This window comes from Sceloporus undulatus, chromosome 2 (assembly GCF_019175285.1).
Source record: "Sceloporus undulatus isolate JIND9_A2432 ecotype Alabama chromosome 2, SceUnd_v1.1, whole genome shotgun sequence".
Classification (NCBI taxonomy): domain Eukaryota; kingdom Metazoa; phylum Chordata; class Lepidosauria; order Squamata; family Phrynosomatidae; genus Sceloporus; species Sceloporus undulatus.
In genome coordinates, this window is record NC_056523.1 from 91,965,257 (window position 1) to 91,978,036 (window position 12,780).

Here is a 12,780-nt window from a genome sequence, read left to right on the forward strand (position 1 = left end):
GGTCTGGGAATGTATATTTTAATACCGATGCCACCCCAATTGCATTTTGTAGAGGGGCAGGATATTATTATTATTATTATTATTATTATTATTATTATTATTATTATTATTATTATTATGTCCCCTGTTTTTAATGGATTCTGACGTGAATCTTGGCTGAAGGTTCTTGCTCTTTATATGACAACTAAGTCTAAATTTGATCTGTTCTAGTCCAGCAGTTTTTACATGTTTTCTAGAAAACCTCCAGGGTTCCATAGATGGTTCACAGCGTTTCTTCAATTAGTAATGATGGACAAACTTCCTTAAAAATAGTTTGTTTATTATTGTTGATGTTCAGCTGATATGCGTAGTCATTGTGGACTGTTGGTATGTTCTAAAACAAATTAGTTCACATGGGACTACTAAAAAGCCCAGTAGGTACAGCTTCTCAGAATCTTCTGAAATGCATATACATTTTGTGCAAAGTCAAGTGATGTCCTTAGAAAAACAAATTATTGTAGCAAGGGTTCTCTTACACAGAATGACAGAAACTCTTTGTTATCAATTCAGATGCCCCAGTAAAGCATTAAGCAAATGGGATATCTGGAAAGGCTTGTCAAATCCAGGATGATTGTGCCTTCAATCAGTTTATCAAATTAATTGTTTTTTGAGTTTGTTTTCACTTTGTTTATTTTGATTCTCATGTTAGGATGCAAGTGAGTTGAAATCAGTTAGTGTAATAATTGGTGTCCTCTGTTGTGATGTGCTCATGATTTTTTTTATTTTTTAATTGTTAGTCCCAATTAAATCGACTGCTGACTGATAAACCAACCTACATGTTAACATTTTGACTCAATGGGTCTACTCTAATTGGACTGGCTGTTGGGTTTTGATTACAGAGAAGAAACAACATTAAAGGTCTATAGGAATTAATTTATCTGGGCCCAACACCACATTTTAACTCAAGAGAATTTCCCCAAGGAACCTCCAGAATCAGGTTCTCATGTGTATGTGTGTTAAGATCACCCAGTGGGTTCTGTGGCTGAGCTGGGAATTGAACCCTGGTTTCCAGAGTCTCAGTCCAATGTTCAAACCACTACACCATGCTGGCTCTCTTAAACAATCTTGAATAATATCTGGTAATGACTAATAATTTTTACACATTTGTCATTTCCCATGTAGAAGAACATTTACATTCAAAATGCATTCAGGAAGTTGAAAAGTAGTTTGCTTTCCTGCTAATTTTGCCGTGTATTATCTAGTAGAAGTCTCCTTTGAATTTGACTGAATCTTGAACAAGGCCAAATTGGAAGATGTCCAAATCAAGATAGCTTCCTCTGAAGTTAACTGAATCCAAATCTAAATTGGCCAGTGGATGTGTTTGAGAGGGATACAGAGACCCAAATAAAATGTCCCCAAAACTGATGCATTTCTCCCCAATCTTTCCATGTAGGGAGAACAAGAAGAGAAGGTAGAAGGGTTTTTTTTGTGGCTGACAACTGTCAATTCTCTTCAAAGTGAATGGTTTTACCAGGGTCCACCAATCCTAGTGCTGTATGAAAGAATGTTGAAATAATATATCGTGGGACTGCTTCTTTATTCAATGCTTTTTTGCTAGTTCCAGACCCAGTTTTATTTTTCTCTTCTTGAAGTACAGAGAAATTATTACAACATCACATGGCCAAGATCAGACCAGGGAAAACAATAGCAGCTCTCATTCAAGCATTTTGCCTCAACATCTTTATTACCAAAAATCTTCTTAATCCCTGATAACAGTATTATTCAAATGGGCGTGAACACAAAGGAAAGATGAGAAGCTGTCTTGAACCAACAGTCCATTTGTCCTTCTGTCCCTGTATTGTCTATTCTACATTGACAGGCAGTAGTTCTCTAGCTTTTAAGATCAGAATCTAGGGATGCTGGGGACTGACCCTAGGGCTGTTTCCTTGTGGAGATCATATTATACAACTGAACTACAATCCCTCCTTCCAAAAGAGATCTTATTCAGGTAGTGATGTGTTAAGGACTCCAGAGGGCAGTGGCATCTCCATCTCTGGTGTCAACCAGTGCAGGGGGACTGCCAGGTGGTGGCCAAAAGGGGTGTTGGGCCCACTCTTTTGCTGCTCAGAAGGGTGAGAAGAATCTCAGAAGAAGGGGTCCACTGCTGCTGAAAGCAGTGAGGGGTGGAGTGGGAGGAGAGCATGACTGGGTATCACTCCTTTTCTGGCATGTTACCCGATGTGGGTCACACCCTCCCGAACCTCCTTAATGACGCCACTATCAGAGTTCTCTTCTGTATTAACAGATGACACTGTATAAAGTTATTACCAAATATCAATGTCATCAACATTGCTTCATCTCTCCTGCAGTGCATTTCTTTTAGTTTTTTTCGGATTGAGCAAACACTCGTGAAAAGCTATTCTGATGCTTTCTTTTGTACAATATAGTCCAGCAAATATAATAACAATGCAGTTTAATAGTATAGGGAAAGTTGCAGTGTTTGCCCTATTGATTAAGAAGAATGATTCTTTTTTTAAAACTTTAACTAAAATTGGGCAGTAGGTTTTTTAAAAATGTGTTACATGACAAATTACAAATATTATAATAAGCATGACACAAGTCTATCAAGACATAAATATATCATGTGGATTACTGAGGCTTTATAATCTACATTGTATTATCTGTATGTGCATGCTGATTTCCAGAGCCTGAAAGATATTTCTTTTTAATTAATCTGTTAGGTAATTTATTGAAAGCCTCCACACAAGTAATTTGCTACTGTTATGGAGACCTTCCTTTACTGACTAACTTTTTGATACTTTTTTTCATCCCCACTCCAAAAGAAAACCTTAGGACTGATGAGAGAATGGCACAAAACTTGAACAATTCTTCTCAGAACAATACTTTAAAATGTTCTTTCAACGTAATTAAAATAAACAGAAAATGTTATTCAATGCACCAAAAAGTATGCTTTTGTTCCCACTTTACATTAACTTTAGAAATGTAACTCTGTTATGCTCTCATTATCCCAGTCCCAAGTAATTCATTTCAGGTAGTTACATTAGCTGGAATCCTGTTGGTTAGTCCCAAATTGAAAAGTCAGTCAACACATAGGCAAATCCAATTGCTTCAATAGGTCTATTTAAATTGGGGCTAACAATAGGATTTGGGGCATTATTTGTAACTCACTGCTTCCAGGTTTTGGCTGATATTTGTTCCTGTTAAGGCCATTATCTTCCTATCCATGGCAGCTCAACACTAGATATACTCTTTGGCAAGTGAGTATAAGATTGTAGACTAAAGTCACGATTAATCAGCCAAAATTAATTTCATTGTGTTGCAACTGTCAGATCAAAGTGTCCAAATGAGACAATATGTTTTGCAGAAATTAAACTATGACACCACTTGAATCAGAGCAAATACACAGTCATGATTCAAATGTTATTTTCTTACCTTGGGGAGCAATGGTGGAAACTAACAATGAAATGAAGCCTTAATTTGCTTTAGTGGTTTGTTAGGAACATGTAGAAAAAAGCCCAATATAATCAAGACCCCTTCCTCTAAACATGCAATCCTTGTTAAATCTGCAATAAAATACAAAAAGCAGAAATGATCTTGAGGGGCCAAAGAAAGGAAGATGAAGGCTACGGAACAGAGGAGCCACACAGGCAGTGCAGAGACAACCAACTGCAATGTGTTTCCTCTGCTCCACAAGGGCACGACAGACGTTTTTATTCTCAATGCTTTCCTCAGCATATCTGAGGCACTGATTCATTTCTCACTTCCCCATCTTCCTATTAAAAATATGTTGTTCATGGTTGTGGATGCTGACTTAACACAAAAGAATTGGCTGTTTTTTGACACAGTCAAAGCCTAACGATGGATCAGTCAGTTGCTGTCTCCTGTTACCCTAAAAGGTGGGGGGATATGGGGGTGTCAATGTCAAAAATTGAAATTGTGAGGAAATTATAGCTCAAAAGGAGGCCTGTGAGAAGAGGATAGCTTTAGGGACCATTTCATCTGTGTATATTAGAACTAACTGCAGAGAGACTCAGGGTTCAGTAAATAGAAGGATTTTATTTAGAAATGTGCAAAGTTGCATGCAAATATATAAATAATTAATTAATAATTTATAATTTGTTTTATTTATATACCGCTATTCCAAAGATCATAGCGGTGAACAGCAAGTAAGCTAATTAGCAAGTAAGCTAATTTGCCCCCCAACAGTCTGGGTACTCATTTTAGCGACCTTGGAAAGATGCAAGCCTGAGTCGAGCTTGGGCCCGTTGCTGGTCTTGAACTCGCAACCTTGTGGTTTTGAGTGAATGGCTGCAGTACAGGCATTTAACCACTGCGCCACCAGGGCTCAAAGCCAATGCAACCTTAGGAATCAAAGAAGGATATCGTAAAGGAAGGTGTGGAAGGTTGGATAGAGAAAAAGTGGGAATTAGAGGGGTGATAATTACCAGTCCTGAAAATATGTCCATAGAAAATGGAGAGTGGCTCAGACAGTGAGGGTTGCACAGAGAGAGTGGAACCTTGGTTTGTTAAACAAAGCCTTGGTTTGTGAACATAGGGTTTGTGAACACAGGTTCTGGGAACAAAATGGCTATATCTGGGTATTCATATCCTACTTCATACCTTCAAGGGGTGCTTGATGTTACCACGTAGTGTAACAAAGGCTTTGATAGTTTTCTCATGGAGATGACAAAAGGGATGGAAAGTTTTAACTATGGAGTGATGAAACATTGAATGCATTTGAAACAATCCCTGGATAGTCAGATAGGAAGTATAAATAGGAACACAGCATGAGGTGAAGTGGAAGGTCTTTGACTGCTTTTGCAATGAAACTCAATTTGTCCCTATTGCAAGAGGAAATGTGAAGAGCCAGGTGGGTGGGTGGGCCAATCAGAATCAGCTTTTAGCATTTATTTTAGTCTTATTAAGGTCTCCATAGATCCTTAGGTCAGTGTGCCTCCTAACACAGAGACATATAATAAAAATTAAACATAGATGCATCTGAGAATTATCTCAGGTTCTTCGTCTAAACCCCTAAATTATACCTTCTATCCCTGGATTTCAAAAATATTGGTACTTAAGAACATATGGAGAACCTTGTCAAAGGCTTATTTACTAATTCTGCATCCTACGGTAACCAAAGAAGTCCCCATGTAAATCCCACATTTGCAATACAAGGATACTATTCATCCCAGTAAATGGTATGTGATCTCTGAGCCTCTGTGCGACCCCCAAGGCCATGAGGCAGATGGAGGGAGCAATAGAGGGGACCCTTACTTTCTCTCTCAGGGCGACTGGGAGAGAGGGGAAAGAAGCAGGCAGCCATTGGCTGTGGCTGAGTGGGATGGGGCATGCACCCGGTGGGAAGGGAGCTGGCCATGGCAGCTTGCCAGGAGGGAGCAAATTGCAGGCCCTGGCAAGCAGCCCCTGCCCCTTGGCTCAGTGCCCCCCCCCGGACTAAGGGAAGACCCCCTGCTAGGTCCCAGGGGGCAAATCTAGGCAGGGGAGGGTGCTAAAGACAGAGGTATGGAGCGATCGGGAGGGAAAGGAGTGAAAGGAGGGGGAGGGGACTTCAATATACGTGAAATTTGGAATTTGCAGGGGTCCCCGGAACAGATCCCCCACGAAGTCTGAGGGAGGACTGTACTTTGTAAAAAAAAAAATCAGGGAAAATGACACCCCTTGGGTCAGCCCTTTCCATTCAGAAAAAATTGACGTGTTAACAGGACTATGGAATAAATGGGGATTAGATGTGGCAGATTTGGCTTAAGTTTTTCATGTCAGTTTCTCCAAGCAAAAAATATTTTGGACAGGATTGTTGTAAAATGTATTTTTTTAAAGCATACCTGAGAAAGATACGGTTGGGTGATTAACCTAAGTAAGCACTGTTGCCACCCACATGGACTAGGAATAATACCTGAGGGAGTATTTTCCCCCCTAAAATAAATCGATTTATTTGTTTTCTTAGTCAAGGAATACTCAGACGTAGGTTTGCCAGTTCCTTCCTATAAAATATAGCCCACGGAGCCTGGTATTAATCCATCAAAATACTGACCAGGGATGACCCTGCTTAGCTTCCAAGATCAGAGGAAGAACTGGTGCCTTTACTATATTTAGGCTGCCCACTATGTCTATGACCCAAAACAGCCAGGCCAAATGATCTGGTTTCCCACTGCATTTGGGGCATAGTGTTTAGATGACACACACCCCGAATGCAGAGGGAAACCATGTCAAGGCTGCATCATCACTGAAGAAAGTACAACCATTTGCAGCACAGAGGAGCCCCAGCATCCAAACCGCGAGGCTCCTCCACGCTGCAAATAAGAAGCGCCAAAATGGCGCTTCTTTGCGGCACAGATATGACACCGCGAGGCGCCAATGGCGCACTCGCAGCATCATATGTGCCGTGCGGCGTGCGGACGCAGTGCGTCCGCTATGTAAAGATGGTGGCCCCCGTGTGGAACGGGCACTGCCATTTTGTATGGACTCGGTCCGTATTAGGGTTAGGGGCGTCCGGAAGGGACACCCCTTTCTAACCCTAATACAGACCCAGTCCGTACTTTATGCCCATCTGTAATGGGCCCTAGTTTCCAAAGAGAGTTCAGGCTTGATCTGTTCAAGAACCCATTTGTTTGTCTTTTTGGCCATCCACAGTATCCACACTACTCTTCTCTGGAGGTAAGCAAGTTTTATCCAGGCTGAGAAGTCAGGGTACCTAGATTTGATTTACAAGGTTACTTTATTTTGCTACTGCAAATATTCCTCTAATGAACAGTCACCAAAAAATACACCGGTTCCTCTCTCTTTTTCTTCTTTCAAGGCTCTGCATCTCCAACCATCAGCCCTAACCATACCACTCTGATTGTGGCCAAAGGAGACCCAGTAAACCTAACTTGCTTTGGGAATGCCACCATAGAATGGTTTGGCATAGAAAATAAAGCTAAAGTGGAAGTGTACAACAATGGCACCCTCTATATACCCAGGGCCTCTTGCAAGGAAATGGGAAACTACCAGTGTGCGTACATCAACAGGACGAATGAGGAGACTGCATCTGTATATCTCATTGTGAGAGGTAATCAAACTGTATCTATAAGTAGATAAATAATATATTCAGTATGACTTATCATGCATGACTAAAACAAGTCTGGGAACTATGTGCCCCTCCAAATATTGTTGGACCACAACTGCAAGATTTACAAACCATTGGCTATGCAAGCTAGGGTAGCTGATCCAGGACTGTATGATTCCCTCTTCTGCCAAAAAGCATGGGAGTGTTATATTTTGAACTACAGCTCCCAGAACATCCAAGCAAGTAACTTTCAAAGTTCTGGTGTAAACCGGGTACTATATGTACTTTTAGTTAACCACTAGCTGGGCACTTAATTACATGAAAGACCAGAGAAAACATATGTTACAGAAAACCTGTTGTAGGGCCAGTATGAAGCAAAGGACAGAGTGGGCAGGTAAATAGCATGGAGTGAAAGCTTGAAGTGGGCTTCACTGTACAATAAATTTAGCCACACATAGAGTTATTGAATTGCAGCAAATTCTTGTGGCAAGTTTGCCATTATTCTGACCAGATGAGAAATTAATTCAGCTGGATAGGCACATGCCTTTTTCCATAGGAGTAATCCCACCAAAGAACAACTTGACTAAATTTGTTGACAATATGTAAACTCAGGGTCTCTTCTCACCATCATTTTGTCACAGGGCTGCCAGTGAATTCCAAGTAAACACCCGCACAACAGTCACGTGTAGCTCCCCCCCCAAAAAAGCCTCCACCCTAACCTTCTTTTTCCCCCCTCCAGATCCTAAAACACCATGGTGTCTCCCCAAGGAGAACATTGAAGCAATAGAAGGCGGTGATGCATTGCTCCCGTGCCTCATCACTGACCCAGGATTTACAGGCAATATTACCCTTATGAAAGGCGAAGAGCAAATAAACTCTTCAGAGTTCTCTTTCAGTGCTCAAAAGGGAATACGTTTCCACAGAGTAAAAATGACTCAGAAAGGCCGATACCGGTGTCGGGCCCTTGTTCAAGGACAGTGGATGGATTCACCAAGAATTGGCCTCGTTGTTAAAGGTGTATATGCATGTTTTATTATATTTTTACTTGAGCCTTTGTTAATGCTTCTAATTTTTAACTTTTGTAAGTTAAAAGTGTGTACCAATATTGGGGGAAAGGATAAAAATTGATGGATGTTTATGTAAAAAATGGTGAAGCAAAAATCTTATAGGACTTTAAGATTCAGACTGATACAGTTAGGACCTAATATGCCAGTCATAACTGTGGTAGAGAAAAAACAACTTTGGATTTATACATATGGCAATCCTGAGGGGAAGGAAAGCAGATTTGAAGGCAAAAAAGAAAGATTTAAGAAATATTGAGACTTGCATGTTAAGATAAAACCTCTGAGAAGTAAAACAACAAGGGTTCCAGCATCAAAAAAATGCTCTGGAAGCAATTATAAAGTGACAAAATACCCGACAAATACCTATGGTATTATCATAGATAGGCTCATCATAGCACAATCACAAATTGCATGTCACAGTATTGGACAATATTTCACTGGTTTCTAGTTTCTTGAGTAGAATCTAAACCACTGATAGTCCCAAAATATCAGGTAGTCTGTGAAACTGAGAGATGATGGTGATGATGACCACCACCACCACCACCATCGTTTTAGGCCTGTTGTTCTGTTTCTGTTTCTGTGACTGTTATTTTGATAGCACTCTGCAGTGTTAAAAGTTAAATCTCATCATATTCACCTAACAATATCTTTAACAGATGAGTCAGATCTGTTATAATTAAAGTGGTACAAAATAGATATAATTATGATAAGATCTTGACTTGTGTCAAAATAATTGATAGAACTATGATGAGATCTTGACTTGTGTCAAAATAAGGTAAAATGTGTTCCACAGCATGAAAAATCAGGATGTTCACCATATATACAGACGACCTGAAACTAAGGTAAGTTAAAGTATCGCAAAAAGGCTAGTAACAAACAAAGTAAATTATCTTTTTATTTTTCCCCTATTGTGGTAAATAACAGATGAAGAAAGGTGACAGATTCCCATATCTAAATATGTTTCTTTATTACCTTGTTATTAACAGATCTTTTTTTTACTTCTTAGCAATCAGCAAGCTTGTATCTGTGACCATTGAAAAAAAAGATAATGTGAGAATCCAAGGAGAACCTTTCAGCATCTCCTGCAACATAAGTTATCCTTCCTTCTGTTATGTGACTGATTGGATCTATCCTCCCACTGCAAATGTGAGTCATCTTCTGTGATATTTAATAGGAGGCACTGTTCATGAATGATATAGACTCAAGTCGATTGACTTGGACTCAAGTTGGACTCAAGTCGCTTCAACGGCTTGACTTGGACTCAACTTAGCAATAAATGACACACTGACACGATTGACAACTTGTATATTTTTAGCAACCAACTTGCTGACACCATTCACTTTGAATAGAAGGCAAGATCCACTCCCAGACCATGGGGCACATAATAATAATAATAATAATAATAATAATAATAATAATAATAATTTTTATTTATATCTCCTGCTTCTCCCTTCAGATCGCATTCCTTGGAGGGGAACAGCAAATGTGTTAGGCAATGAGCTTGAGGCAAAAGGATCCTTCTAAAGCTCTGCTGGGCACTGGCTACTGAGCAGACCTCAACATTTGCTGTTCCCCTCTAAGAAATGCATCCTCCCTCCTTTTTTCTGTTAAAGTTGGCACCCAATTTGAGGCTTAACTTGAAAATATTTTGCAAGGTGTTGAGACTTGACTTGAGACTTGGAATAAAGGACTTGAACACATGTTCACTTGCTTTATCTGATGCGGAGGGAAGAGATGTGGAATTTGGACACACACACTAATGTGTGGAAGAGTTTCACTTCTAGATTGTTGTACACTAGCCTTGAAGGTCTAGCTATGGCTGAGCCAAAGCCATAATTATATGTGTTTTATTGCATTCTCTACCTTTTTATAAGCCTCTTTGAGTCCTAGCTTGTATCCCATCTTGGGAAAAAGACAGGATATAAATAAAGCGATGGATGGATGGATACCTCTTTATGAAACCAAGCCCACAATTTTATCCATATCACATCCCATGTAAATTGAATACATCACTCATTCATTTGCTTCAGTCTTTAAGCTGTTCTTCCAGCATAAACCTCATCCATTTCAAGGTTTCTACATGAAAGACCAATAAGAAGCAATGGCACAGGAGACACAGTTGCTTTTTCCCTTTTGAAATTTGTTTTCCAGGTGATTTCAGTATCAGGTTGTATAGCTAGCTAGATAGACAAGTAGGCAGACAGGCAGATGTTGTCTATTTATTTATTTTAATTATTGAATTTATATCCCACCTTTCTTCTAGTATGAGATCCTTTAAGACATTATACTGATTTTCATTTTCAAAACCCCCAAATCACAATATTATAATATATATATTTTAGTAAAGATGGATGATAAAACAGCAACAAATTAATAATAGTATGGAAATATTTCATTAAAGCACTAAAAATATAAAGGCCTGTAGTTTTATATTCTGCTAAAATGATTTAGAAAGTGGCATAAGTGTAAGTAAATGCACATCACACTGTGTGTGTGTGTCCTATTTAAGGCTTGAGCTTCTCCCAAGGTCTCAGATGGGCCCAAATGGTTTGGAAGAATAAAATGAGGATGGACAATTGAAACAATGGGGTTTGTTCCAAATATGCTATATTGTTTTTATCTTTCCTGACCCCAGGTGAGTAAGACTACATATGAACGTGATGATACCATAAATTACATCACAGAGCAAATCCTATCCATCCCAGCAGTGCAGTTTCACGACAGTGGAGAATATATTTGCATTGGAAAAAGTTCTGCTGGAACCAGTAATTCTTCAGCATACCTGAGGGTAATAGGTAAGCCTTTCTACACACCATTACCCCCACCACACATAGGTTCCCTCTGGCAGGAGAACCAAACTGGGATTTATACTGGGGTATTAATGGAATCGGCATCCTTAGCTTGGCACAATAAAGCTTTCAAATGCATGGGAAGAATAACAAGCAAGATTTTGATTGGCTTTGAGAAGATCACCCATTTTTTTTCAGTTCCCTGATTTTTCAATAAGGGAAGTAACGTCAGGATGAGGATAAAAGTATATATAGCCTGTGAAATATATAATAAGCAGCAGTGATGTGTCTGTGAATGAATAGAGAGATAACAACATTCAGCTACCTCTCTCTCATTGTAGTTGTTGTTGTTGTGTGCCTTCAAGTTGTTTCTTACTTATGGTGACCCTGGTCTCAAGAGTCTATAATTACAAATTATATTTTCCTTTTAAGTCTTTATTAGTTAATCAATATAACAACTTGCATTTTTAAGACTAAATGCAATACTCTCTCTAGTCTCCTTTTTACTGGGTTCATCATGATAATTCCATTTCATAAACAGCTTTAAAAAACATTACATAGATTGTAAACCAACACAGTGACCTCAATTTCCATATTTCCAGTCATTTGTAGCTAGCATTTCTAGCAGTATGGTCTGTCAGGAGCAGCCTAATTCTATGTCTGCACATTTATGCTCTGGAATGTGCATTTTCAGCTCTTCCCAGTTCGTTCCCATAAATGGCCAATACATCAGTGTAGAGATAAATTGCTACCAATTTTTATCTAATGGCTAAATTCTGAATAACATTAACAGCCTAGTAATCTAATGACATGCCTCACCTGCATCTGAGCTACACAACAAGGATAGGTATGGGTGAGGGGAGAACAGGTGCCCACTGGGTGGATTGCTGTTTCATCAGCCCTAGCCAGCATAGCTATGTTGGGATGATTGGAACTGCAATCCAGCAAGGCCACACATTCCTGCAGCCCTAGTATATAGCTTTGCTCTTCCTGTTATAGATAAAGGTCTCCTTTAGGTAAAGTTCTCCAGACATACAGTAGCACTGTGGTAAAATTACTACTGCTCAAAGAAAAGGCATCATCTAGTGATGATGCACATATTTACACAAAGTCTTTTGAAATATGTGGTTTCAAAGGTGGCTACAGGAAACAAGTGTTTGAATAGATTTGCATACTTGCCAATGGGGTGAAAACACAGGTAAAAAGAACACAGTGGTTGCTATCACACTGCAGAATGAATGCAGTTTTAAAGCAGACTGCTTTAACTGTCATGGCTGCATCCTACGGAGTCCTGGGATTTGTAGTTTGTTGTGGCACCAGAACTCTCTGACAGAGAAAGCTCAATATCTCACAAAGCTACAAATCCCAGAATTCCATAGCATTCAGCCATGGCAGTTAAAACAATATCAAACTGCATTACTTATGCAATGTAGATGGAGCCAGTAAGTAGCTCTGCATCAGTTTCTGCTGCAGCAGTTCTATAGCTGGGAAATGTTATGTGAAGTCTTGGGCTCCCATAAATCCACCAGCCACAATGGCTGCTGTGTATGAAAAATAGTGGAATTTGCCTTACTTTTTTGATAATCTGAACCCTTGCCTTTTTTTCATTGTTATTATGTTACTGTCATGACACTTTCTCTTGTTTGTTACAGGAATTTTTAAAAATATTCTTTATGTCCCTAATCTTCTCCCAAATCAGGGACCCATTCACACTATAGAATTAAAGTTCTGTTATTCCACCTAAACATGTTTCCATGCTATGGAATCCTGGGACTTCTAGTTTAGTGAGGCACTGCAGTGCTCTGAGAATTCTAAATTTACCTCCCTAAACTCCAAACCCCAGGATTCCATAGGACAGAAC

At 39.4% G+C, this 12,780-nt stretch overlaps 1 protein-coding gene across 1 annotated transcript in view; it reads left to right on the forward strand.

Annotated features, from left to right (window-relative positions):
* Positions 1-12,780, forward strand: part of CSF1R (colony stimulating factor 1 receptor) — a 54,535-nt gene that overhangs the window by 6,589 nt on the left and 35,166 nt on the right. The window contains exons 2-5 of the mRNA XM_042455127.1: positions 6,818-7,069; positions 7,806-8,081; positions 9,137-9,276; positions 10,766-10,925. Of these exons, the coding sequence (XP_042311061.1) occupies positions 6,818-7,069; positions 7,806-8,081; positions 9,137-9,276; positions 10,766-10,925 (828 nt within the window). The remainder of the gene's footprint in view (positions 1-6,817; positions 7,070-7,805; positions 8,082-9,136; positions 9,277-10,765; positions 10,926-12,780) is intronic.